The 25681-nt window shown below is 43.0% G+C and overlaps 1 protein-coding gene across 2 annotated transcripts; it reads right to left on the bottom strand.

The window, feature by feature from the left end:
- Window positions 1–288: 288 nt before the first annotated feature.
- On the bottom strand, window positions 289–25481 carry Casr (calcium sensing receptor). Of its 2 annotated transcripts, none has more exons than XM_026395658.2 (6): window positions 25297–25481; window positions 22492–22798; window positions 17656–18540; window positions 8202–8441; window positions 3402–3546; window positions 289–1817 (listed from the first exon to the last, which is right to left on the bottom strand). In XM_026395658.2, exons 1-6 carry the CDS (start codon window positions 25479–25481, stop codon window positions 289–291), a joined length of 3291 nt encoding a protein of 1096 aa, XP_026251443.1. The 2 variants fall into 2 exon arrangements, with proteins under 2 accessions (XP_026251443.1, XP_026251453.1); XM_026395668.2 differs by having other exon boundaries at window positions 3402–3525; window positions 8211–8441.
- Window positions 25482–25681: the final 200 nt, after the last annotated feature.

The following is a 25681-nucleotide window of genomic DNA, read 5'->3' as shown; positions in this document are numbered from 1 at the left end:
CAGTGGAAGAGACTTCAGATGGGAATGACAGCAGATCTGGCCATGACATAACATTCTGACAAACACAATCACAGAATACACGGCCCTTCCTTCCTTCCTTTCTTTCTTTTTTAATTGTAAAGGGATCAATAGCCCATTGACTGCTATTTAAAGCAGGGCGACTAAGTTGGGGTGTTTGATGCGTCTATTGTCCCATTTTCCTCAAAGGAAAGGAGTGTGCGGTGATTCCTCATCCCTGCGATTCCAAGAAACCTCTCTCTATTCTTCCTGGCCAGGCCTTCTTCCTTTCTAGGAATGCAGTATGTTTTCCGTGACCGTGCTGCCTCCCCCACTGATGACGAAGCTCCGTGAACTGGACACAACAAGTGCTGGGGACATCTCTTCCGGATCCTCCATCTCTGGCTGGTGGGCCCCGGCCATGGGCCCTTGCAGGCCTGTTTCCTGGGTGGTCAGCTCTGAGTCTGTCTCCCCACCCTGCAGCGGGAGCAGTGCCTGGTGTCTGGTCAGGGCATCGCTGCTTCTCTGGGCCTCCAGGGAGTTTTGATGCGTGGAATTCCTGTGAGCCATGGCATTCTTCTGAGGTTCGTCAAAGCTCAGGGAGAAGGTGACGGTGCCACTGCCGAAGATGACCTTCTGCTTGCATCTGGGCTGCTGCTGCGACTGCTGCTGCTGTGGCTGGAGGGTCAAGGGCTGCTGCTGCTGCTGCTGCTGCTGCTGCTCTTGCTGGGTCAGGGCCAGCGGCTGCTGCTGCTGCTGCTTCTGCCTCTCGGGCTGCGGGAAGGGGTCTTCGCTGTTGCTCTTGCTGCTGATGGAGGAGGAGGGGAGGGATCCCGTAGAGCCCCCGAGGCTGTTGGACCGCTTTCGGGAGACATTGCTGCGGCGCAACGTGGCCCGGGCTGCCACCTTGAAAGCGTGCGCAGCGGTGCTGCAGCGCACCTCCTCGATGGTGTTCCGCGAGGGCTTGAAGAGGATGATGTAGACCTTGTTGAAGAAGATGCAGGCCAGCAAGCCGAAGCTGGCCGCCAGGATGGCGATCACCTCCACGGCAGAGACAAACTTGCCGTAGGTGCTGGCATAGGCTGGAATGAAGGAGATCCAGACGATGAAGAAGATGAGCATGCTGAAGGTAATGAACTTGGCCTCGTTGAAGTTCTCCGGCAGCTTCCGGGACTTGAATGCGAAGAAGAAGCAGATGGCAGCCAGGAGACAGGTGTAGCCAATCAGGAAGCCCAGCGCCATGAGCGAGCCCTCGTGGCACGTGATGAAGATGATCTCATCCTCCAGCTCGTGGTTGCGGTAGCTGGAGGGGGGCGCCGTGTAGAGCCAGATCACACAGATGACGATCTGCATGAAGGTGCAGAGGAAAACCAGCAGGAACTGCAGGTTGAGCCCCCACCACTTGCGGTGGAAGCTGGTGGGGATCTTGGCTTCAAACACCAGGAGGACGCGGTTGGTTTTCACCAGGATGCACGAGATGCAGAGCACGAAGCTGATGCCAAAAGCCGGCTGGCGCAGGCGGCACGTCCAGTCCTGGGGCTCTCCGATGAAGAACAGGGAGCTGGAGAAGCAGCAGAGCAGGGAGAAGAGGAGGAGGTAGGAGAGCTCTCGGTTGGTGGCCTTCACGATGGGCGTGTTGCGGAACTTGATGAAGACACCCAGCACGAAGGCTGTCAGGAAAATGCCCAGCACCGCAAAGAGGGTGAGCGCGATCCCGAAGGGCTCAGTCCACGACAGAAACTCAATCTCCTTGGCGATGCAGGAAGTGTGGTTCTCGTTGGACCAGAAGTCATCCGGGCACTTGATACAGGCACTGGCATCTGTAAAATGTCCCAGTGGGCGGTTAGCTACCGTGTGGCATAGACCAACATCTGTGAGTATATGTGGCGGTGAGAGCACACAGGTTATTTGATTTGGTCACTGTATACTTTCTTCATTGATAAAATCATTGTGATTTTTACACTATCAAAAACTATGTACTAGCCAGGCACAGTGGCCCATGGCTGTAATTCCAGAGACTGGGGAGGCAGAGGCAGGAGGATTGCAAGTTTTAGGCTAGCCTCAGAAACTTAGCAAGACCCTGTTTCAAAATAAAAAAATAAAAATAAAAAGGACTGAGGATGTAACTCAGTGGTAAAGTTTAATCGCCAGTACTAACCAATCAGCCACAAAAATCCTAAAGCAGAACAAAAAACTATGAACCTTTGACTGCTCTGTTAGTTGTTTTGCTTTTCCTTTGTGTGTGTGTGGGGGGGCACTTGTTTCTTTTCATGGTATCTGCTGATGGTTTGGAGTAGAGATGGCCCTGCATGCCAAAGGTCTAGCATGGTCCATCAGCTGTGCACAGTGCAACTCAATTCAGCCTGATTTGTTTATTTTTAAAATAAATTTTATTGTGCACACTTGAGGTATGAAACACAATGTTGTGGGATATGTACAGACTGTAAAATGGTGACTATGATGAAGTAGATTAACACATCTATGAACTCACATTCATCTTGGTTTATTTTGCATATGTGTATGGACTCTTTGGACATGTCAGAGCAGACATTCTTTTAGATCAGGGCAGAGCATTCTATGAATATGGCCTGTGTTTCCCTTTCTCCATCCACATCCATGGATTTCCAATGAGGGAGGCTGCAGATTTATTCAAGCAACAAAGATTTGCTAAATCTTGATATGTGTCAGGTAGTGTGCAGTTTGGGGCAGTGAAGGGAGCATGGATTTTGTAGTTAGAGATCTGGATAGGATCCTGGCCAGGCCATTTACCAGCTCATCAACCTCTCTGAGCCTCAGTTCCTTCATCTGTACTATGAAACTAATGATAAGCCCATTTTGTGTGTTGAGGATTGAATAATAACAGTAATAACAGTGTAGTTAATATTTATAAAGTGCTTTTAATATGCTAATCAAAGATGTATTTAGCAAACATTTACCTAGAACTTGCATGTGCCTTACCAATATTAATCTGTTTAATTCTCAAGACTCTATAAGACAGACTTAATTGTTACCCCCACTTTAAGAGAACTTGAGGCACAGGAAAAACATAAAGAAGACAAACACAGCACCAGGCACCAGTGGCAACTTGTCATGGCCAATTAACTCTGGAGCCTGGAGCAGATGGTGCTTTCTATTTCAGGGTACTGAATTCCAAGAAAAGGGAAGAATGTTGGAGTGCAGTTTCAAAGTGAGTGAAAGACATGTCACAGAAGTATTTGACAGTTCCTATGGAATTAAAAGGACATCTGAGGTTCCTTTTCTCTTCCCCCTCTGCCAAGCACAGTGCAACACTGAAAACTGTGCTAAGCACCATCTCCACCCTGCCCTTCCATGGGCTTTGCTGACTCCAGGCCCCTGAAGTGGATGGAGCCCTTCACAGTCTCCACGAGGGGCTGTGCCTTTACCTGTCTCATCGCTGTACTCCCCGTCCGCACACTCCACACACTCAAAGCAGCAGGTGGGCTCCCCCTCAATGATCCCTTTCCTGGTCCCTGCCAGGCAGTCTCTGCTGCAGTTGGAGAAGGGCACCTGGAGGGTAGAGAGCACAAACTGAGTGGCTATAGCAGTGGGGTCAGGAGGTCAGTCCCACAGCTCCTTGGACACATGCAAGGGGGGAGGAGTTTGGGCACAAGGACCAGTGTAGCAGACTTCCGGTCCTTTCCAGGCAGAGGTAGGTCCAGTGGTCCTTGGTCTTGTTAGCTGTGAAAGGGAGTGAATCCTGTTTCTTCTCCAGGGATGTAAAAGCTTGAGACAAACTAAAAGATACAGGGATAGTGACTTACACACAGAGGCTTAGTCACAAGGTTGAGGGATATAGAGACAAGTGGAAATTTGTTTGAAAGTGAGACTCTGAACTTTGCAGTGTCTTACAATTCTGCTTCTTTCCAGGGTGATTTCTGAGATCCTTGCTACAGTCCAGTGTGGCAATCAGGACAGGCATAGAAGAATCCAAAGTAAGTGGATCAGAGAGCTGTCTCAGGCAACTAACTAACCAACAGAAAGCTACAGGGCTCCATTACTTTCAGATAATGATGATGGATTTTGTTTTATTATATTTTCTTAATGGACTTCAGGTACACAGTATCTGATTAGTGAAACATGATCCTTGCTTTCTTCCATCATGACTGGTTTATGTTTGGCTTACTTTTAGTTAGGCATTTTTAGTGTCTACTGTCCAAAGCAAAAGCCAGAAAGGGGACAATAACCTACATCCAACTCTGCTTCTCTCTGCCCTTTGCTCCTGCGTCTGCTGTACATTAATTCCCCAGAGGACATCAGCATCCTGTGTCCATTACAGGCAAACAAAAAATCAAACTTGTAAGGAAGAGATCAATCTAATTTTATACAAACTATCAGAGAATGGAAAAAAATAAAGGAATGTTTTCTAATTTATTCTTGTAAAGCAAATATAATAATCCTGGAAACAAAACCAGATAAGAACAGTAGGAAAAAAAAATTGTAGGTGCCTCTCACACATTGATTATTTTAGATTATCTTTGGAAGCAGACTGTGAGTTGAGGATTTGTGTACAAGTGATTTGTAAAAAGAAGTCCTTCCACTGGAAACAGGCAAGAATGAGGGATGTAGGATGTAGAAGGGGTGGAGGATGAGCCAAGTCCCTCAGAAGGTAGCTTGTGCTCTAAGAGGGGCCCCTGGATGGTGGGCTCTGCCTCAGATGGTCCTGACCTGAGGAGGGGCTAGGGGGCTTCATACTTCCACACTATGGACTGGTTTAGGCTCATTGTAGGGAACTGTAAATTCTCAAGACTTTTCTGCTGCTCTGAGTCTGTGGGCAAAGTTGTTCCATTAACCTGCAGCAGAGTCTGCTGAAAAAGAGTCGTGCATTCAGGTTATGGGAATTAAAAGCCTTCAGGATTTTTGGTGCACACAAATGTAAGCAATCCTTTATTTTGTTAATGTAATAAGCTACAGTTATGAAATTTGTAGTATTTGGCTAACATTATATTCCTGTACATTCCATTGCCAACTCTACTGGATCATTATGATTATATATTTCGTGCACTGCTGCTCTAAGTTTGCTGAGATTTTATTTACGATATGAGCATTTATAGTTAATAAGATTGCATCTTATTCAACAAGATTGGCCTATCATTGTCCTTGCTTATACTGCTCTTGTCGGTTTGGGGCCTTGAGATAATATCAGCCTCATGAAATGAGTTTAGTAGCTTTCTGTTTTGATTTATGTTAGACTGTGAGTTCCAAAATCTCCAAATAATAAAATGACTCCATAAAGTTGAAGTGCATTTCTCTCTTACGTAAGTGTCTAGGGTTGTGGTCCAGAGTAACAGGGCACTCACAGTGTTGGAGACCCAGACTCTTTCTGCCTTGTTTTTCTGTTACCCTAGGCATTTGCCTCATGTTCCTTGATGGTGGCAGGGTGTAAGATGGTTCTAGGAGGCAAGATAGAGGAAAGGATGCAGAAGAGAGCAAAGGACACTTGCAAGCAGTTTCTCAAAGAAGATTCCCAGAAGCCAAGGCACAACACTGCCACTTAGATCTTATTCCACAGCCACACTTAGAAAAAAAGGAAGCTGGAAAATACCATCTTTATTCTGGGCAGTCATGAGTCCCAGAGTTCTATGATTAAAGAAAGAGGGAAGTGCAGAAATCAGGGACCCCTAGCAGCCTTTTTAGCCACGCCTCTTTTCTCTTCTTCATGTGGTTAATGAACAGTCTGAAGGTCACATTGTGACCCTATTGGAAAGCTGAATTCATACCCAGGTCAGTTGTCAAAGTCTGCACTTTTCACCATAATAAACCCTGTTTTATACTAGTTAAGGATTAGAAGAATGTCGCCTCTGAGTCCTCTTATTTCATCCTACAACATCTGTCAGTCAAAGAGAAATCTTATCACCATCAGAGTAGGCGGAAGTGGCCACTGGAAAGATCCATTGTTCAAAAAGCCATCCAGGATCTCTAGGTCTCCCCAAAGACTTATTAAAGATACCTGTCCAATTCTGGCCAAGAAAGCTCATCTGACCTCCAAGCCCCGAATGAAGATGTCTATTTTAATTCTTATTTGTTGCAGCAAAGCAAGGGAAGAATAATTGACAGAAGAGTGTAGAGGACAGAGCACCTAGGCCCTAGGGTCTAGTTCTGGTCCTTACACCCTCCATTGGGCCTGGGAAGTCACCTTTGCATAACTGAACCTCAGTGTCATCAACTTCAAATTGAAGGATTGGAGATAAGGGTCTTTAAAGACTTAGCTCTACAGTGCTACATTTGTAAATAAATTGAGAGCATTTTTTTTTAAAGATATGATACTAGAGGGCTGGAGCACTGGAGGAGTAGCTCAGTGGTAGCAATGATTAGCATGGCTGAGGCCCTGGATTTGACCCCTAGCACTACAGACAGACAAACAAAACATATCAAAAAAACCAAAGGAAGAAATGATAATGCTAAATAAATATGACTTTGTATGTATATAGCATAATTCAGTTTAAACTATGCTTCTACATCATTGATCCCTTGATCTCATTTGCTCTCAATAACAAATTTATAAGCTATATAAGGAAGTTATTAATATGTAATTTATAGTTAAATATACATAGCACTTTTTGGTCATTCCCACCAAAATTTTCAGAAAAGAGAGAGTAGATTAGACTCTTAAGATTTGTTGGGTGCATGTTATATGTTAGCTTTGAGGTATTGTTTCTATTAGAGTTACTTTATAATTCTAGCAACTATTCAGGAACATAAATGACTGAATGTGTGAGGATTCCCTGTGTTATTCATTCACTAATGTTTAAGCCCATGACGCACATAGTTTGGTCAGGAACATTAAGATTATAGAGAACTATATAGGAAATAGCTTTCATGCAAGAAGGTAAATGAGACAGGCACCAATTAGAGATAATCAATTACATGCATTAATGGGGATGAAAGAATAACCCAACAGGGTGAACAGGTAATGGAACAATAAGTTTAGACTTCAGTCAGTTGAAATGTGTGACAATGTAGACAAGGGTATAATTAGCGGGCAGAGGATTATAACCTCTGGAACCCTAAATCCCCATCTGGAAAAGGTCAAGACATGTTTGTAATTGATATCCACCCTCTAGAGTAGAAACTAATGAAGACCTGCACACTGTGGGTGGGATTCACTGTCTATAGGACACTGTCACACGTGAACCCCTCCTATGCATTGGGAAACAGTGAAATCGCAGCATCTCATCAGACACCTGTCAACCTAAGAAGCATCTGGCAACAAGATGAAGTTGAGTCTTTGGTCATATTGTAAGAAGTGATCCAAGGATGGCAGCAAAAAGGTAAATGCAAAAAGAAACACAGTGGCTCTCAGCCAGGTGTCCTAGGAAAGTTAAAGAGGGTGCCCGCCCAGGGTCTGGTTCCTGCAGAGAAGCTGGTTCTTAGCATCCTGCTACATTCTAGGCTACAGCCAGCAAACAAGGGTCACCACTTCAGCACATCACACTTATGGTTATTGATCAGGCTTCTAGATGCAGTGACAGGCAGGACAGGGAGGCCTGACTATAGTCACAGGCATCCTTCTCTTTGTCACAGGTCTCTTATGGTAGGAGAATAAATGGTTATTTTGACTTATGGGTCAGTACTAAGCTATATGGAGGACAGAAAACCACCTCTGTGTGAACTTTCAATAGTGATAACAGCAAATGCCTCATCCTGAAGCATCCAGCTCTGTCCTGGGCTTGGCTGTCTCAGTGGCAGATGCTGGTAGTTAGGGTAGGAGTTAAATCTTTGCTACATGCAAGATTGTCCCACTCACGCTGAAGAGCATCCCTGGACCCCAAGTGCTGACGGCCTTTCATACTTCCTGGTCATTGTGACAGTCTAAAAAGCAACCCTTTCCACTCTCAGACTTATCTCCCCTACCCAGGGTAAGTAGGATTTCCCCTTTGATCCCAGTTGAGAGCCACTGACTTGAAAGATGTTTACATTTGCTTAAATATTTTGCTTAGGTTGGGGAAAGTTTTAGGCAGGGAGACTTTATTACTAGCCAGGGAGTCATATCTATACAAAGTAAAATTATTTGAATATAGTAAGAAGACACAGGACTCAGGTTCTAAGGCTTCTCCTGGAGTTCACAGGAGCCCTAGACACGTGGAGTTAGTGAGTTATAGAAAGGGCTCAATTCTGGAAGTCCAGGGGTGAAGCCCAAGGACAGTTTCCTGCCCACAGTGGTGGCCCCTGGTGTTCTGATGGACAGCACGCACCTCCCTGGAGAACCCACTCCACAGAATCTTCTCCTCGTTGATGAAGAGTCTTTCTCCCTTCTTGGCGTAGACGTTGTAATACCCAACTTCCTTAAACATGATGGAGCCATCCTCTGGGGAGAGGTGCCAGTTGATGATGGAATAGTTCCCTACCAGGTCACCACACTCGTCGAAAGTCACCTGCTCCCCCATGTTGTTGGTAAAGTTCAGATGCCGTAGGTGCTTCAGGACCTAAAGAATAACAGAGCTGAATGAATATGAGCCTCAAGGGTGCCACATCTGGTTATGTAAGTTGTGTACTCAAGAAGGTCAGTAAACTGTGTCATTCCAACAAAATGGAATGGACATGACTTAAGGAAGAGGTGAATTTTTCTAATGTTCCTTGAGGTACCTGTACGTGCCAGTAGCAGCCATGGGCAGAAGACTCTCCCCCTCCCTCCCTTCCTCCATTCCTACCAACCTACCTACCTACCTACCTACCAGGACTTGAACTCAGAGGTGCTTAACCACTGAGTCACATCCCCAGCCTTTTATTTTATTTTTAAATTTTGAGACAGGGTCTTGCTTAGTTGCTTAGGATTTCGCTAAGTTGCTGAGGTTGGCTTTGAACTTGTGATCCTCCTGCCTTAGCTGCCCTAGCCACTGGGATTATAGGTGAGCACCACTGCACCCAGCAAGAAACACCTTCTTGAAGATCAGAAGGAGAAAAGGATACATCTCACCTGGCCTATCTCAAAGGACTTATCTCAAAGCTTCTGAAGGTGCACCATCACCCTGAGGTATCCTGGGAGGGGCAGGATTTGTAGCCAGAGACCCTTCCTTGCGTCATCTGAGAAGAGCACTGGGAAAGGAGAGGAGGGATGCCTAAGGGCTCCAACTCTGTGCACCCTCTTTTGCTATGGTCTTGTTTCTGTGGTAGAGTCTTGCTGCCCAAAGTCACAGAGTGGGTGGAGGAAAGCAAGAAATGAGGCTGTAGGGGGGAGCCTTGGCCATCACTATTGACCATCATGGCAGATACCAGAATTTATATACTTTAAAAAAATGGGTTACAAAGTCTTTGCAGAAAAAGTCATCATAATGATTATTAACATATGCTAATCATTTTAAATACTTGACATTTTACTATATTTGAGGCATGATTCTAAGTAATTTGTATTTTTTATTTAATATACTTTTCACAACAAATACTAAGATTATCCTCCCTTTATCCATTGGGAAACTGAGGCACAGAAAATTTAAGTAGTTGTCCAAGATCACAAGCCTGTGTTCTCAATTGCTCTACCGTATAGTAGCATTAGTGGGCTCCTGGCCCTGTCCTGCTGTGGCTGTGATATAGGTCAGGAGGAGGCAGTGGACACCCAGTTTCCTATCTTTCCTACAAAACCTGACCTGTGTCACTGTGGTATGAAGTCTGTGGAAGACAAGGTCTAGGCCATGATGTAGGGGTGCTCAATTCTGCTGCACCTCAGGAGTCTATCATTCTCCTGCTCTGAGCCCATTTCCTCAGCTGTGTAATGAGACCCAGCCCAGCACGTTATTCACAGTTACCTGATGGGTGTGACAAACCATGACAAACCTAGCTACCCAGCCAGAGCCTCAGGAACACCCTGCATGTGCCACTCCACTCCAGAGATGATGATGATGACTCTTCTTCTTCATTTTTTTTATTTGTAGATGGGCACAATATTTATTTATTTTTATGTGGTGCTGAGGATCGAACCCAGGGCCTCGCACGTGCTAGATGAGCGCTCTACCGTTGAGCCACGACCCCAGCCCAACACTACTTCTAAACAATTTATTTCTACATTGACTATTTTTAACTAAACATTTATTTGTAGTAAGGAAGGTTAGAGAAAAGGAGTCATCTGAATTTGTATATCAGCAACTCAAAGAAGTGTTTGGGGGCAGAGTCGGTGGGAGGAGACTGTGTGCTCCAGGCACAGCCCTGGCCACCTCACTGCACTGCCGTTTGTGGTTCCTTCAGTGTCCTCACTGCCCCCTGGCTGTCCTGACTTTTGTTCCAGGTCTGTTGGGAGGGGACTTTCTCACTCCTTGTGCCCTTGTTTCTGCATCTAGAGCTACAGAGTCATTCTCAGAAAAGATGGAGGATGAATCCCACAAAAGTCTTGTTATTCATGTTCTCCCTCTGGTCATCAGTCCTACTTCTGCCTTCATTTTTACTGAGTCCTTAAAGCACTCTGCAGAGAGGAGGAGTCCCACACATGCCCCTTCCTTAGCCCTCCACCTCCCCTTCCTTTTCCTCCTTGCACTTTGATTGAGCTGACCTCCTCCCGAACTTGTGTGTACATCCCTTTCTCTCCTCCTACATGTCTGTGTCTGGCCACATCCTTCCTCCCTTCAGGGGAACATGTGGCTCTCTGCTCTTTAATGCTGTTCCCTCCTGCAACTCTCAGAGCCTCACTCCTTCCACCTACTCTGGGTCCTTTCTGATAGGGCCCATCCATTCTTCTCCAAGCCATAATAACGCTCCTCTCATTTCCTGATGGGGACCTTCCATGACTCAGATGAAATATGCTTTAAAGTTTTCCAGGTGGTCCCCAAGCCCTCCATACTTGGGTCTCATATACCTTTGATGTCTTTATGCTCATCATGCATTTCCACTGTCCCTTCCACATGCCATGCTAACTCTGTCTTCACTCTGATGTGTGTGATGGGAGATGAGAAGAGTGGAGAGGCAGGGAACTACCTCTTATTTACACATCCCATGTGCCAGCACTGGACTAATGCTTTATATACACTCTCTCCCTTATTCTTCACAATTCAATAGGCACCAGCCTCAGAGATGATGAGACTGAGGCAAAGAAAGCTCAAGAAACTTGCAGAAGTCATGCAGCTAGTAAGGCTAGAGCTGGGATTTAGATTTAGCTGGGATTTCTATCTTCAATAGAAATTACTCAGTGTCCATGACAAAGATTTGTCAGAGGTCAGTAATATTTTCCCATTAACATTTTAAAAAGCATCACTCCTACTTGATGGAACAGACATATATGTGAGGGTTTATTTTAGGTTTTAACTTAATAGGATTAAGGAATACCTATAAATCTGGTAAAGATTCTTAAGGAGTGTGAATGTGTTTCTAGAGGAGGTTTGTGGGTGAGTCTGAATAGACAAGGTGGGAGAATCCACCCTCTTAAGAGTGAGTGGGCACCATACAATCTGTGGGGTCGCAGGGGAACAAACACGGAAGGTGAGTTGGTGTTTCTCCCCAAGAGAGCACATACACTCACCTCCTGCCTTGGAGTCCCAAGCTCTCTGGCCTCTGGACCCCAGGATTTACACCCCAGCAGCATCTTTTCCATGTTCTCAGGCTTTCTGCTTCAAGCTGAGAGGGACACCCTCAGCTTCCCTGGTTCTGAGGCCTGAAGTATTGGACTGAACCATGCTCCCAGCATCCCAGGGTCCTCAGCCTACAAACTGCCTGCCATAGGATTCCTCAGCTGCCATGATTACATGAGCTTGTTCCTAAAAAGTTCCCTCTCATATATTTATACACATATCCTGTTGGTTCTGTTTCTCTGGAGAACCCCCTCTAATACAATATATACTAGTAAAAGCTTGAGTAGTTAGCATAGATTTCTTTCTTCCTGTTCAGGTTTCTTGGTTCTTAACATGCCAGGCAACAGGTTGCCTCTCTCGTTTTTACTGTCTACTAGTCTCTCTGATGGAACGCTCCAGACATTGGGGTAGGTGAGGGGAGGGGAGCTGGAACCATATTATTTCATAATTAGACGATTATCTATTACATTGGTCATATTAGACAGATGACTCAAAAAAACCCTCTGGTTATAAGCTTTCTGCATTTCTGTTGGCTTAGAATGGATTGCCACCATATTTCTAACTTGAAAGAAGAAACCAGTTAAAATCATTTTCTTAAAGATTCCAAGTTTGCACGAAGAAACCCATTGTACATACAAGACTGGACTTGTATACCATAGGGTTTCAGCTTGACTGACTGCAGCCATCTTGTGTCATAACTGCCATGATTGTTCCTAAGAAACCCTTATCTGTTTTCCCCACATAGTTTCTCAGCTATTATAAGTAGACAAACCATTAGAGTGGTATGAAGAGCTTTAAAACCTGGACCTTGGCACTGTCAATGCCAGGAATGTGTTTAATGTCTTTGACATTAGCTAGAGATAAACCAGGTACATTCCAGCTTGGATGAGGTCACTTTTGTCCTGACCATTATATAAATGCCCTCCTCTGGATCCAAATTGTAGGGACCCACTGGTCTCACTACCATCTAAGACTATGCTTCTGTCAGTAACTCCCCAATAAAATGCACTCTGTGCAATCTTGGATCTGCCTGTCTCTTTCTTCAGTTCTACCACACATTTAAACCAGTTCTTAAAAACTAGGACCAGCGTTTTCTTTTTCTGGATACTGTTGGAATCAATCAACCAATTATTTATACAATATCCACTATGTGTTCTAAACCATGCTGCAGAAATAGAATACATTGTCATCCAGTCCTCAGCAAGTTCATATGTGGATTAAGGTGATAAAATATAAGATAAATGTTTAATGAAACAGCAAGATAAAACATGGTTAAGGGCTAAGTACAGAGAAAATCAGAGAGAATAGAGATTCAACAGAGCTGAAATGGCCAACATGGACTTGAAGCATGGTAGGGATTTGCACTGGCAAAGGTAGGGGGAAGTAGGGTGTTAAAAACAGGGGAACAAGTGTAGGCAAAGGTATCATTTCAGGAATAAACATGACATGTAATGGGGGCAGCAGAGACCAGTTTCTCTAAAACTGCATATGTGGTGGAGAATAAGGGGAAATATAGTAGAGAAGTAAAGAGAGGCCAAGGCAAAAAGTCTAGATTTCACGTCAAAATAGTATAGGGTCAGAGAATAAAAAGTGTTGATGAGAACATCTAGAAGCAGTCTAGAAACTGCTGGTGGGGATTTAAACATGTAGCCACTTTGGAAAAATGTCTTGCAGTTTCTCAAAAACTAGAATACAGAGTTACTATTCAACTCAATTTCACCCTTATGAATGTACTAAGCAGAAATCAAAATATATGTCCATACAAACACTTGTACACCAATGTTCAGGGCAACATTATTTATAACAACCCAAAGTGAAACAATCCAAATGTCTACCAATTGGATGAATGAACAGATGAAAAGGCATTAAATGGGATACTATTTGGCGTGCATCCAAAGTACAGATGCATGCTACAATATTGATGAGCCTTCAAAATACAGTATTAGGCTACAGGAGTCACAAAAGACCATAGGTTGTACCATTTCATTTATGTAAAGTGTTCAGAGATGTCCATAAGGTGGATTAGTGATTATTTAGAGAAGGAAGTATGGGAGGAGACACTAGGGAGTGATAAAGGTCTGAGGTTTCTTTATGATGTGATTCTAAAGGGGGCTGTAGTCATGACTGCACAACTCTATGAATATGTAAAAACATGGAATTTAATAATTTAAATGAGTAAATTATATGGCATCTAAATTATATTTCAATAAATCTGGTTTTTTTTTAAAGGAGGTATGGAAAGGTAATTTAGAAAATTGAAATATGACTTCTTTGGGGGAGCTCATATTCAGCAGTAGGCAGGGACTGATAACAAGGTTGACTTTCAGATACTTGCCACTGAGAGGTGACCAAGGACACATGGCAAGTCTAGTTTTAGAGTGCAGCAGGGAGATAAAGGACAGGCAGAAGCCAAAAGGTAGAAATGCAGACATCTCATCCAGAAAAGGAAGCCCCCTGGGACTTGTGTGACTAGATCTGGCTTTGCATAATGTTTTACATTTTCTTCCTTATTGCAGATCCTAACCTGAGGTATTGCAGTGTTCATCCTCATAGCAGGTATGTAAATGAAATCACATGACTATAAAATATGTGGTAGTCAAAATTTATGTCTCATCCATTGGAACCAATGATTTGTTTATTAAGTCCTGTCCTTACGTCATTCCTATAAGTATCTTTAATATTTTTTTGATATGTTGACTTGCAAGCTTTGTATTTAAGCACTTTATTTACTGCATAATATTTTGCCTTTAATTCACATAACAGGGAAGATGGAGAGGAAAATCATTTTATCCTTAAGAACAATGATAGAGACTCTTTAAATTGGTCATTACTGACCCAAGAAAAAAAATCAATGTAAATTAAAAAATAAGTTAGATATTCCCTTCAGAGGAACCATTCTTTTGCTTTTACAACTTTAGAAGAAGGGACTGATAGTTCTATTTAAAAAGAAACATAAATGTTTACCTGAGATCATAATTCAAAATAATATACTTCAAAGTTATTTGATTTGTGGGATAATATGGGAAAAAAATGAATAAATGAAGGAAGAGAAAGGAAACAAAAGACCGGAAGGCTCATAACCAACCTAAATACCGAGAAAGACACAGATCTGAAAGAAGAGGGAATACACAAGGCATGCACATGACTAGAAGGTCACATCCTCTTTTATGTGGTCATATTCCCATCTTGTGGCCTCTGAGGGTATTTCCTCTAAAGGATTTCAAAGTGGAACTGTATGTCTCATGAGCATAAATGAGATCGCCTATTTGCACACACTCTAAGCATCAACTGAACGTAGCCAAAGACAGGAGACTAGAAATCCACCACTGGAGAAGTCTAAGCTGGGCATGAAAACAGAACAAAATGATGAATAAAGAATGACCAGAGAGTATAGGTGTGGGAGTCTGATTTGAAAAGACTTCCAGAAAAATTTTTAAAAAAAGCTTGTGGTGGACAACGCTGGTGGAGACAGAAAGTGATGACCCTCCAGGTGTGCCTGTGACTTAAGCAAAGATGCTATGCCAAAAACCAATGAGAAGATGTGTCCAAAATGGATAAATGGTTTGTAGGGAGATGCCAGGCAGGTTGGCCGCTGAGGGAAGATTTGAGAGAAGGCAGGTGCAGGATTATAGGCTGAGATATTTAGGTTAGATTGTGCAGGTGACAGGTTTCCATCAAGCTCTTAATGATGACAGTGTACTGCTGGTCCATCTGATGAACAGAGACATGGCTGAGGTCTTAAAATCTGGAATGCTCACCTGACAGCTTGGGTTATTGCGGCTCAAAGGAGACCTACAACAAGCACACAGGACCCTGGGACCAATGCCCGGATATTATTCCTCCCTAGAGCTCTGATCCCATTTTTCAATTCATCTCTTCTTCTGTGTGAATTGTATCAGAGCATGCCTGAGCCAGAACACATGTTTATCTGGACAAGGATCAGGTGAGTTGTGTGTTTTGGCATTTAAGTTTCATCTGCATTGCTTCTACTTCCTCTTCCTTTTGGTAATAGCATCCGAATTTCCTTTTTGGGATCCACTCTGCCCTTACTCTTGCTCAGTCTCTGTAGTTTGAGAAGACTCAGCATCAGGAATGGAAATGTGTCCCAGGAGTGGTTAGTCAACATGATTTCTGGGGCTTTCAAAGGAGGTGTTGGGAAGTAAGGAGATCCTTAGTAGCAAGGGGTTTTGGCTCAGAGCTGCTGTAGAGGCTGAAAACAGCTAGCTCTGGAGACAAAGGAACAACGAGATGGAGATGAAGCAGTTAGCAGTACCTGCCTGGAATGCTTCTGAGATTTTCAGCAACAGGAACCCCTACACTTCCTCTCTCTCTCTTTTTTTTTTTTCTGTGTGTGTGTATGTTTTGCTCAAGCCTGTTTGGTCTGGTTTTCTATTACAACTGAAAGTTCTAATCTTGACTATAGTCAAACGCCCTTGTTTTTTGCTTTCTTTTTCTTTTTTGTTTTCTCATAGGCCCAAGTTCTGGCCTTGCACATCTGAATCTTAACTTCTTATCTGGGAGAAGAGTCATTGAAAGGCCATTCCCCACTGGAAGCCTCCTTTCCCTTCCATTCCACCCTGCTCTCTCAGTCTTTCCAAGAGCTGGGGTCGTCCTTGTATGGGACATGGAAATGAAGAATGGAAAGACAGTAGTATTCACCAGCCAGAGATTGTCACTTTACCCCTCCTACTTTCAACGCCATGCCTTAGCATCATGGTTCTGAAAGTCATTTTAATCTTTGACCTTTATTCGAGCTCCTGTATCTACTGGAGTAGAAGTTCAGAGCAGAGAAGGAAATTTTGAGGTTAAAAACTTTGGCCAGCAATGATGTTTGAGGGAGATTTTTCTACACAAGAAGAGCTGAGCACTTGCAGGTCTTGGTGCACTCTATCAGCCCAGACAGTCACTCCTTATCACCACGTGGGAATCTCTTCATCGAGTATGTCCACTCCTTGTTTCTTGGTACCTTTCCTGAAGGGTCTATGATGGCTGGGTTCAAAGCTGGTACAAAGCTGTTCAGGTTATCATTTTTTTCTTGATTGCTTAATTTAGGAGCAGGGTTTATCATATTACTATGATAATCACACCTCTGTTTAGAGCTTGAAAGTTTACAAATTACTTTCACATACATCATCTCATTTCATTTTTTGGAAGACTCATAGATGGACAGTAGGCCAGACCCTAGATTCATTTTATAAAGGAAGAGGTTGTGACTTAGAGCAGAGTCTTGCCTAAGATCATACAGCTCAAAAAGAGGGTGCTGGATGGAGCTGAAGTTGGGGGCTAGGTCATTCGTCTCAAATTAAGGAAACTTCACCCTACCCACAGTTATGCACTCTCTCTGATGGGTTAGTTTGGAACTGAGGAAAATATACAAGGGAGGGTAAAACAGAATCTGATTGAAAGAACAAGGTTCATATGCAAGATATGAGCAGCTAGTAGGATATATCAGACTAGACTATTTTCTTCAGATGTTCTACTAAATGAAAAACATATTGTCTTTCTTATGTATAATTAAAAAATGCAAAACAAGTCTAAACTATAAGTGTAGGAACTAGGCTTAATTTATGATATCTATCTGTAGGTTCTGATATCTATCTGTAACTACTTCAGTGTTTCTTTTTGAAACATTCACCATCTAATCTATTTAAAAAGAGTTTTCTGTGTCTCGTGCATGCTTATGTGGCTGGAGGGTGGTCCAGTACAGGCTGCAATAGATGGCCAAAGTTGTGTCTGAGCACATAAATCTCATTTTATAGCTCTTACAATATGTAATGTAGCAGGATGTAATAGGCATTCAGCGAATCCTGGTAAAGGAGCAGAATCTTTAATTTAGGCATTACAAAAAAAACACTCCACACAGTACTAAATCTGGTTGAAAACTTTTAGGGGCCATACTTTAGGCATTCTGTATCAATGGACTAATGAAGAGTTGAAGTCATGGCTTCAAACAGTTAACCAAGTTAATCACTACCAATTTTGCAAAAGTCAGTTGCTCAGATATCTAAAAAGACACTTTGAATCCAAAGCACCCTCCAGTAGCCTCATTTAGATATTGCATTTTTGAAGTAACTCTTGTCTTTCTTGTCTGGATCAGCACGGTTCTGCTTTATTATACAGCAAACTGCTCTCTGAATGAAGGACTTACCTGCCAAGCCTCAACCTTCTTGATGTCTGCACAGGAACCATTGGTAAAGAGCCCTCTCCCTGGTAAGCAGGTGTATATATCTTGCAGGGCATGAGCAATGGAGTAGACGGCTAAATACACATTGTAGGATATTCGAAGGTGTGTGTAATCCATGTAAGGTGTCTCCACACTGCTGATGTTCTCATCCCCTGTGCAGAGGGGTCGGAAAGCAGTGGAGCTGTTGCTTAACCTGCTGCCACCCTCCTCATGACCTCTCAGGAAGGTGTCCATGGGTAAAGGTCCTTTAGCACCTTCTTGGAGGTGGCAGTTAAATGTTTCTTCCCAAAACTCCTTGGCAAAACCATTGTGGACAGACTTCCTGGGATGGACTTTCTGCAGGAATTCCCGGAACCCTGGGATCTGCCCAGCCTTCAGAGCGAATCCAATGGTGCCTCCCACCACGTGGAAGTACTCAGGCATGGCGATCAAGGAGGAGCTGGCCCAGGCTTCGCTGGCCAGCCAGATCCTGCCTGTGATGTTGCGCCGGACGATCTCCTTGATGAGGGGCTCCAGGTCTGGGCCGCTGGAGAAGACGACAATGACCTTGGCTGTGGAATTCTGGATCACCTCCACCACCTGCTGGATCTCTTCCTCATCAGAGTACTGGGAGATGAGCTCACTGAAGTCAATGCAGATGTCCCTCTCCTCAGCTTCTTCTCGGAACTTCTCGATCCCTGGCCGGCCATAGTCATCATCAGCTGCGATCGTGCCCACCCAGTTCCAGCGGAAATACTCGATTATGTCTGCCATAGCGGTGGCCTGGTGTTCATCATTGGGGATGGTCCGGAGGAAGGACTTGAACTGATTCTTGTTGCTGAGGAGTCTGCTGGAGGAGGCGTAGCTGACCTGGAAAAGAACCAAGAACTCAGAATGAGTGAGGGAGTGGGTTGAGGTGCTAGCTGAGCCAAAAGGCTGTCTCGGGTGTTGTTTTTTGAGTACACCTTAATCTTGCTATTCACTGTGGACAGGATAAAAGGGTGAGAAAAACCAGAATCCGTTCCACTCCAGTGTGATCACCCAAGCACCTGTGAGTCCATCCAGGAGCTTCCTGATTCCTAGTGGGTGATTCTTCACAGTGCTACCTTCAAAAATAGGTCCAGTCATAGAATCAATCCAACAATAATAAGGATGTACTATTCTTTTTTTTGCAGGGGGATGGGTAGTGGGGATTGAACCCAGGGGTGATTTACTACCACTCTACCATCCCCAGTCATTTTTATTTATTAATTTTGTTTTGAGACAGGGTCTTGATGAAGTTGCTAAGACTGGCCTCTAACTTGCAACTCTCCAGCCTCAGACTCCAGAGTTGCTGGGGTAATAGGAGTGTGCTACAACAGCCAGCCTGTGCTAATATTTTCAAAGAGAGTCTTTCTGCACTATTTCATATTTCTTCTAACCTCCTCTCTGTGTTCCTCCCTGGTTATAACATACCCATGTACCCACATCTTCTGATCTGAACACTATAGCTTCCTCCCACTGTGAGGACGACTTTGTCCACAACCCACCTCTGGAAGAATCAGGTTTTCTATGGGTTATAAGTGAAGGCTCTTTAGAGTAGCTCTAGGTGGTTCCTTTTTTCCATTCTGCCCAGTTTTCCTCTTCCTATCCTCCAGCTATTTCCCCTCCTCCCTCCTCTTACCCCCTGCCCCAAGTGTTTTAGATAAAAGTAACCACAACTGCAATAATTTCTAAAAACGATTTGTTTTTTAGGTTTGATTAATTAGGCTAATTAAGCTCAGTCCCCATGTATCACAGTAACAATGATGAGCACCCTTAAGTGGCATCAGGAGAGCCTCTTTCCCTCTCCTAGTTATCACTGGTTCCATTGCCTTCCAGAGCCCTTTCGTTCGCTCCGTCGCGGGTGATGGGGAAGCCCACTGGCAGGCTTCTGATGTGAGTCTCCACAACCGATAGAGGCTGGAAAGGACCCTGGAGAAGCTCCCCACTCTCTAAGATAGAAGCAGTTCTGCATCTGAACATGGGCATACACCACCAAGGAGTTCAGAAAGTCTTGCCTTTGATGTGAAGAGATCACGAAGTGTCCAAGTACTGTTAGCCAGCACAGGGCTCCCCAGCTTCCCCCACCCCCATATCATAGCATAGAAGGTAAGGTAAATGGAAGAGCCCCAGACTTCCCCTAGCCACCCCAAAGTTTGAGAAGGGCCACATCTTTGACAAGCAGGCTTAATTCCACATGCGGCACTCTGTCATTAAGGCACACCAGTTAGGGAGCAACATGTCATTCATTGGCCCATTTCTTCTGAACAATAAAACATTTTTGTCCTTAATGAAATTTCTTCTAGGGGATGAGATAGTGTTAATATCTCTTGTTCTCTGGATTTATAGGGAGTTTTAAAACTTCCTACTTAACAAGTTGAGAAAGACTTTTTAATATTTCCCATCAATTAAAACAATTATTTTCTATGTTCAATGTTTTTATATAAAAATTTCTAATATGTTTCTTTTTAAATCAATAAATAGTTTTGATTTGACTTTGAAAACATAAAAAGGGTTGATATAAGAAAGAACCAGACCAACTTTCCTAAAGGGCAAGTATGATTTTTCTGATAAGAGCTTTGAATTCAGAAGCTATAATGTGAAATCAGTATTTTTTTTTCTTTTGTCAGAATAAGCCCCTCCTATGGTACCACAGAAATTCACGAGGTAGGTGATTTAGATGGCATTGTTTTCGAGAGCTCTGTTTGCAGACTCAAATGACAGGCTTCTAAATTTAGTTTGCAAATCTCAAACTTACCACTTTGTAAGTTCATCCATTATTGCTTGCCTCTTAATTTTCTTTTGGAAAATGGACCCAAAAGGGTATTCAAAGGATACAAATTAAAAATCAAAATATTCCTCAAGGATGTGTTCTCTTTGAGAAAGTATTTATAATATCTGACTTTGCTATTCCCCCACAAGGGAAAAAAAACCCCTTAAAAACACATAGAACTTTTTTCCCAAGAGGGAATTTCATGAATGATTCAAAAAAACTGTTGCAACCATAATCTCTTCTAGCTGTTCTGCTTGCTCCATCCACTTGGTGGCGTGACAGGCATAAGAAATGCTACGGGGCGCCTGACCCCACTCTGCTGCAGAGGTTCCTGGCCCCACTGTAGACTGGAATCAGCTGGGAGCTTTGGAAGCTCCACGTGTCAGGTTGTGTTTCAGCTCAATTAAACCACATCTAGGGGTGGACCCAGCCAAGCAACTCTAAGTCACAGACATGGCAGAGAACCCCCTTGGTAGAAAACCTTATACTGGTTTGATTGATAACAAATACAAATTTCTCAGTTCTCTTATAATTCAAATCCAACTTCTCCTTATCTTTCATTTAAACAAAGTGGAATCAGAGCCCTTCCCTTCAAGTTCTTTCTTTATTTGACGGCAGTTACATCTTGTTCTGGGTGACAACTTACTTAACCATGTGTTTAAATTAATGCTGAATAGTGTGTCAATAGTATTAATGCTGAATATTTATGCCCAACACATTTGTGGACTTTGTCAGACCATTTTGGCACAAAAGTTACAAAGCCAGGGCTTCCCCTTGGGGAACACCTTTAATTCCCTGAAGTAAGGATTTGGTAAATATGACAAGGCTTTCTGTCATGTCACATGCATATAAAGGTATAATAGCTATCGCCACAGAAGCAGAGTCCTCCAGCAGAGAAATATGAATTTATCAAAGATACATTTAAGATACAAATTTTAAATATTAAACATTGGAAAGATAAATTTAAAGTGTGATTTATAATTTGATGTAAAATTTCATATGAAGGGTATATCATAATTGAAGTGATTTTTACAAACATTTAGGTTGTTTCCAACTTTTCATTATTTTAAAGTGATGTCATAGATCTATAGATGTTTAAGAGAGGTTTGATCTATAGTTTTATGGAGGGGGAATCAGGTAATAAGATGACATTTAGAGTTTGCTGTTACTTTTTTGAGGGTGGACAATGTAACTTTGAAGAAATGTTTATTAAAGTGTTTGTTTCAGTGAACTGTTAGTATTCAAAAATGTAACCATATTGGGCTGAGGATGTGGCTCAGTGGTAGAGCTCTTGCCTAGCATGTGTGAGACACTGGGTTCCATTCTCAGCACCACATATAAATAAATAAACAAAATAAAGCTATTTAAAAAAATGCAACCATGTGTCCACCGAGGCTGAATTCCTGCAGGGAATTGCACAGGGACTAGCAGTTGTTCATATAAGATCCACAAATATCTGTTGAATGATTAGAATGGTCTCCATATCTGACATGTGCAAAACAATGATTAAATTTCTGTTTTGTGAGAAAACATGCTATGCTTCCCTCTGAATGAAACTTTCAACCAAAGAGTAGAGAAGTAGAGACTTGGAGGGAACAGGACCAGGGACAGATGTTTTAGGTTTGAAAGTTGAGATATACATTGTATAGACTTGTTCCTTTTAGTAAAAAAGAACAGAAGAAAGGTCATATACCAAAAAAAAAAAAAAAATGGACTTGAAAATAAATAATTGAACACTGGAAAAAAAAAACCCAAATTGCATACTTACAAGGTACATTTAAAATAATTTTGGAAGAGTAGTGAAGGTTGACATTAGGGTCTCTAAAGTCCCCAATGGTCATGGTACAGCACTCTGAATGATTGCAGATTTTTTTTTTTTTTTTTTGGTCAATGTTAAGCTAGTCTCTGGTAGGAAAATAGCTAACTGCAGGAAAATAGCTAAGTGTATAGACACTGTCAGAGCATCTCCTTTCTACGCCTACTTCTCTTGCCTCTGCCCCTAGTTCCATCTAAGAAAGTGTCAGTACCTGGGGAATGTAGAAGAGCCCCAGCAGATTGGCCACCGCTGTGGAGACGCCTGAGCCAGTTGCTCCCACCACAGCAATAGTCGAAGGGATGTGCTCCGAGCAGTTGCAGAACTCATCGAGGTTCAAAGAATCGATTTTGTTCTGGGCGACAAAACTCAGGGTGGCCTCTAAGGCCTTAGAAACGGTATTGCAAGTGTCGAATATCCTGTAACCCAGAGTCATGTTGGGAAGAAGAGCCGGGCTGCTGTTGATCTCCTCTATGGCAAATATCATAGCTTGTAACCAGCGAAACCCACGGAAATTGTACCTGGAAGAAAGAAATGGAAGAAAATGAGAGGATTTCTGTCCACCTGTGTTAGCATAAGGACTGGGCAGAGCTGGGTTTGAATCATGGCTCTGTTAGGCTTTGGTATTGTGCCCTTTGAGACTCAAGGTCCTCTCTGTAAAACGGGGAAGACACTTGTCCCTTGGTGGTTGTGAAGATGATGATGTGAGATAATTTGGTAAAATTCTCAGAATGGCATTCCCACAGAGTTAGGAGAAATAATGATAAAAATTGTATTAGTAGTCCATTGAACAATTCATATCTGCTTCCTCTAGCAAAGAATTTGTAATAGTTAATGTGAGGTACGTTAATAAAAGTAAATACATAGACTTGGTCAGGGTGTGGTGGCACATACCTGTGATCCTAGTTGTTGGGAGGCTGAGACAGGAGAATTATGAGCTTGAGGCCAGCCTCAGCAACTTAGAGAAAACTGTCTCAAAATAGCATTAAATAAAGGGCTAGGTTGGGGTGGGTAGCTAACTGAAAGTGCTTACCTAGCATGCATGAGGCTCTAGAACTGCCGAGAGAGAGAGAGAGAGAGAGAGAGAGAGAGAGAGAGAGAGAGAGAGAGAGAAGAAAGTAACACATAGATTTAAAAAGATAAAGGACCAGGGAAAATATAAATAGATTAGAATATTAATATGTGGGAACCTAAAAATAAGCTCAGTTTTGCAGAGTCACCAATTTAGACTGTGCTGTTCTTGGAGATCAAAGGGCAAGGAGAGATGATGGTACTTCTGTAAACAAACAGCTAACATATAAAGGCTATAGAGAAACAGTGAACCTTCTGGGTGGTGAACAATGAGCTTTAATATTATGCACTTTTGACTTATTTATACTTTCTGTTAAAAAATGTGTGTGCGCTACTTTTCAAAGAAGATTATTTTAAGTAAAAATTAAGCATAACAAAGAGAAATAGGGTTGGTGACACAGCTTTCACTGTCCCTGGACTAGGTTCAGAGTTAGGGCTGATTAATGTGCCGACACAGTGCACCAAGTTCAAAGAAAAAGCCTCAGAACACGGCAGCTTCTCCCTTTACATAGTGGGTTTCATGACTCAACTCAGTGACTGGAGAAATCTAATCCACAGTAGCTCACTTTAGCATTCAGGCTCCCAAAGTTCATGGTCTGACTTTTAACGTGACATTTTCTCTTTGTCCCTTTCTTTATGTTTCCTTCATTTATTTGTTCAATTAATTTGTTTTAAATCTGCCAAATTATTAAGAGATATTAAAAAATTTTTGTTATAGAAAAACAGTGCTATCTTTTATTAATGTACTTTAAAAATATATGACTTCAGGGCAAGCTTCTTGCTTGATCTTAGGTCTATCCATTAGTGGCAAATGGACCACTGTCCACATGGGTCATGTAACGGAAACAATCAACATCAGTGAAATTCTGCACTCAATTTTTCTGCATTTATAACAAAAATGTGAAAACATTCTTTAATATACTAGTTCTCATTAGAGCATGAACAAAAATCCAGTTTTGCTGGTTTTCATTTTAATTTTCCAGCTATCAGGAAGATCAGGAGAAGGGCTGAATCCCTTCCAGAAGTTGCAGTCTCAGAGAGGAAGTGCTGCTGTCTCCGAGAAGCTGGGTCAAAGCTTGGAGCAAGGTCATGGGGCCTGATGGACTAATTAAGGAGGTGATACGTGCAGTCACATTTACTCTGCAGAGTCAGACCCTACTGCTAAGAGTTGCCTACTGCTGAATAACATGTTCCAGAATGGTCAGGATAAATTAGGGAGTATCAGATGGAGGGAACTGGAATGATGAGGGGTCTAGAAATTATGTCACAGGAGAATTAATGAACAAACTGAGGGTATTTGATCTGGAGAAGAAAAGATTTGATGGGACATATTTGTTGTCTTCAAATGGCAGGGAGTCTGCAGAGAGTTGGATGTATTCTGCGCTGCTCCATCTGAGGTAGCAGGAGTAGGGTGTGGGCCAAGAGTGGGTGGGATGGGGGTGGAGGTGGAGGTGGAGTTTGTCTGCTAATGAGAAAGACTTTCTAGTAGGAATTGTTCCAAAATGCATTTTGAAGGTGCCTGGGCCTTGCTGAGTACTGAAGTTTATTTCAACTCTGAATTCCTTTATGAAAATAATAACAACAACAAAAAGAGCCGAGGCAGCCCATACTCAGGTCTCACTGACCCATTGGGGCATGTAAGGTCAGTGGGGAATTTAGGTCTTCCATTAAGCGACACTGTCATCAAGTAGCGTCACCAGGTGAACCTTATGACCTGGTTACCAAATGACTGGGCTTTAACAGGCCATCGATTTTTCTACTCAATATACTTGACATTTTTATCTTTAGCAAAAAAAAAAAAAAAATCTTTAGAGATTAAAAAGGGAGAGGCCAACAGGCTTTCGAAAGATAACCAGAGAAAATAGAGACTCAAGTTATTTTGAGTCTGGTGCAGCTCAGTTCTTCTCCAACCACCCAGAAAGGGACCCAGATTTGTCTCCTTGCTTACCTGATGCATTCCACGGACTCTGGCCTTGATTTCAGATCTTGATCTTTGGCTGCTACTCCAAAATGAATAGGGAAGAGTCCCCCAAGGATAATGTCCCCTTTCTTCTGGGCTCGCTGGTCGGGCCCATAGGCAGAGGAGTACCAGGCAAATGCCAAGAGGACCAAACAGCAGCTATGTGGCACCATGACTCTGCCTTCTCTCCAGGGGCGAGACAATGGTGCTAGTAGTCTGGGTCCCTTGGTGAGAACTTCCCTTTGGTGCAGTTTACACCCTGCGGTGGAGACACATGCCTACAGAACCATTAATAACACAATGGAAGCCGTGGTGTCGCCATCTCCAATTCTACCTTCTTCTTTGTGGATGTGTAAGGTGGGTGGTCCTTGCG

The sequence above is a fragment of the Urocitellus parryii genome, chromosome 2, assembly GCF_045843805.1.
Source record: "Urocitellus parryii isolate mUroPar1 chromosome 2, mUroPar1.hap1, whole genome shotgun sequence".
Classification (NCBI taxonomy): Eukaryota; Metazoa; Chordata; class Mammalia; order Rodentia; family Sciuridae; genus Urocitellus; species Urocitellus parryii.
Note: the sequence above shows the minus strand (reverse complement) of the source record. Positions and strands in the feature narration are given on the sequence as shown.

Excerpts from the sequence above, each read along its gene's own strand:
- Casr (XM_026395658.2), bottom strand. The coding sequence starts at position 25,481 with ATGGTGCCACATAGCTGCTGTTTGGTCCTCTTGGCATTTGCCTGGTAC. Across the intron at positions 22,799-25,296 it reads GAGTCCGTGGAATGCATCAG|GTACAATTTCCGTGGGTTTC; the intron begins GTAAGCAAGGAG and ends TCTTTCTTCCAG. Across the intron at positions 8,442-17,655 it reads AGAAGGTTGAGGCTTGGCAG|GTCCTGAAGCACCTACGGCA; the intron begins GTAAGTCCTTCA and ends GTTATTCTTTAG.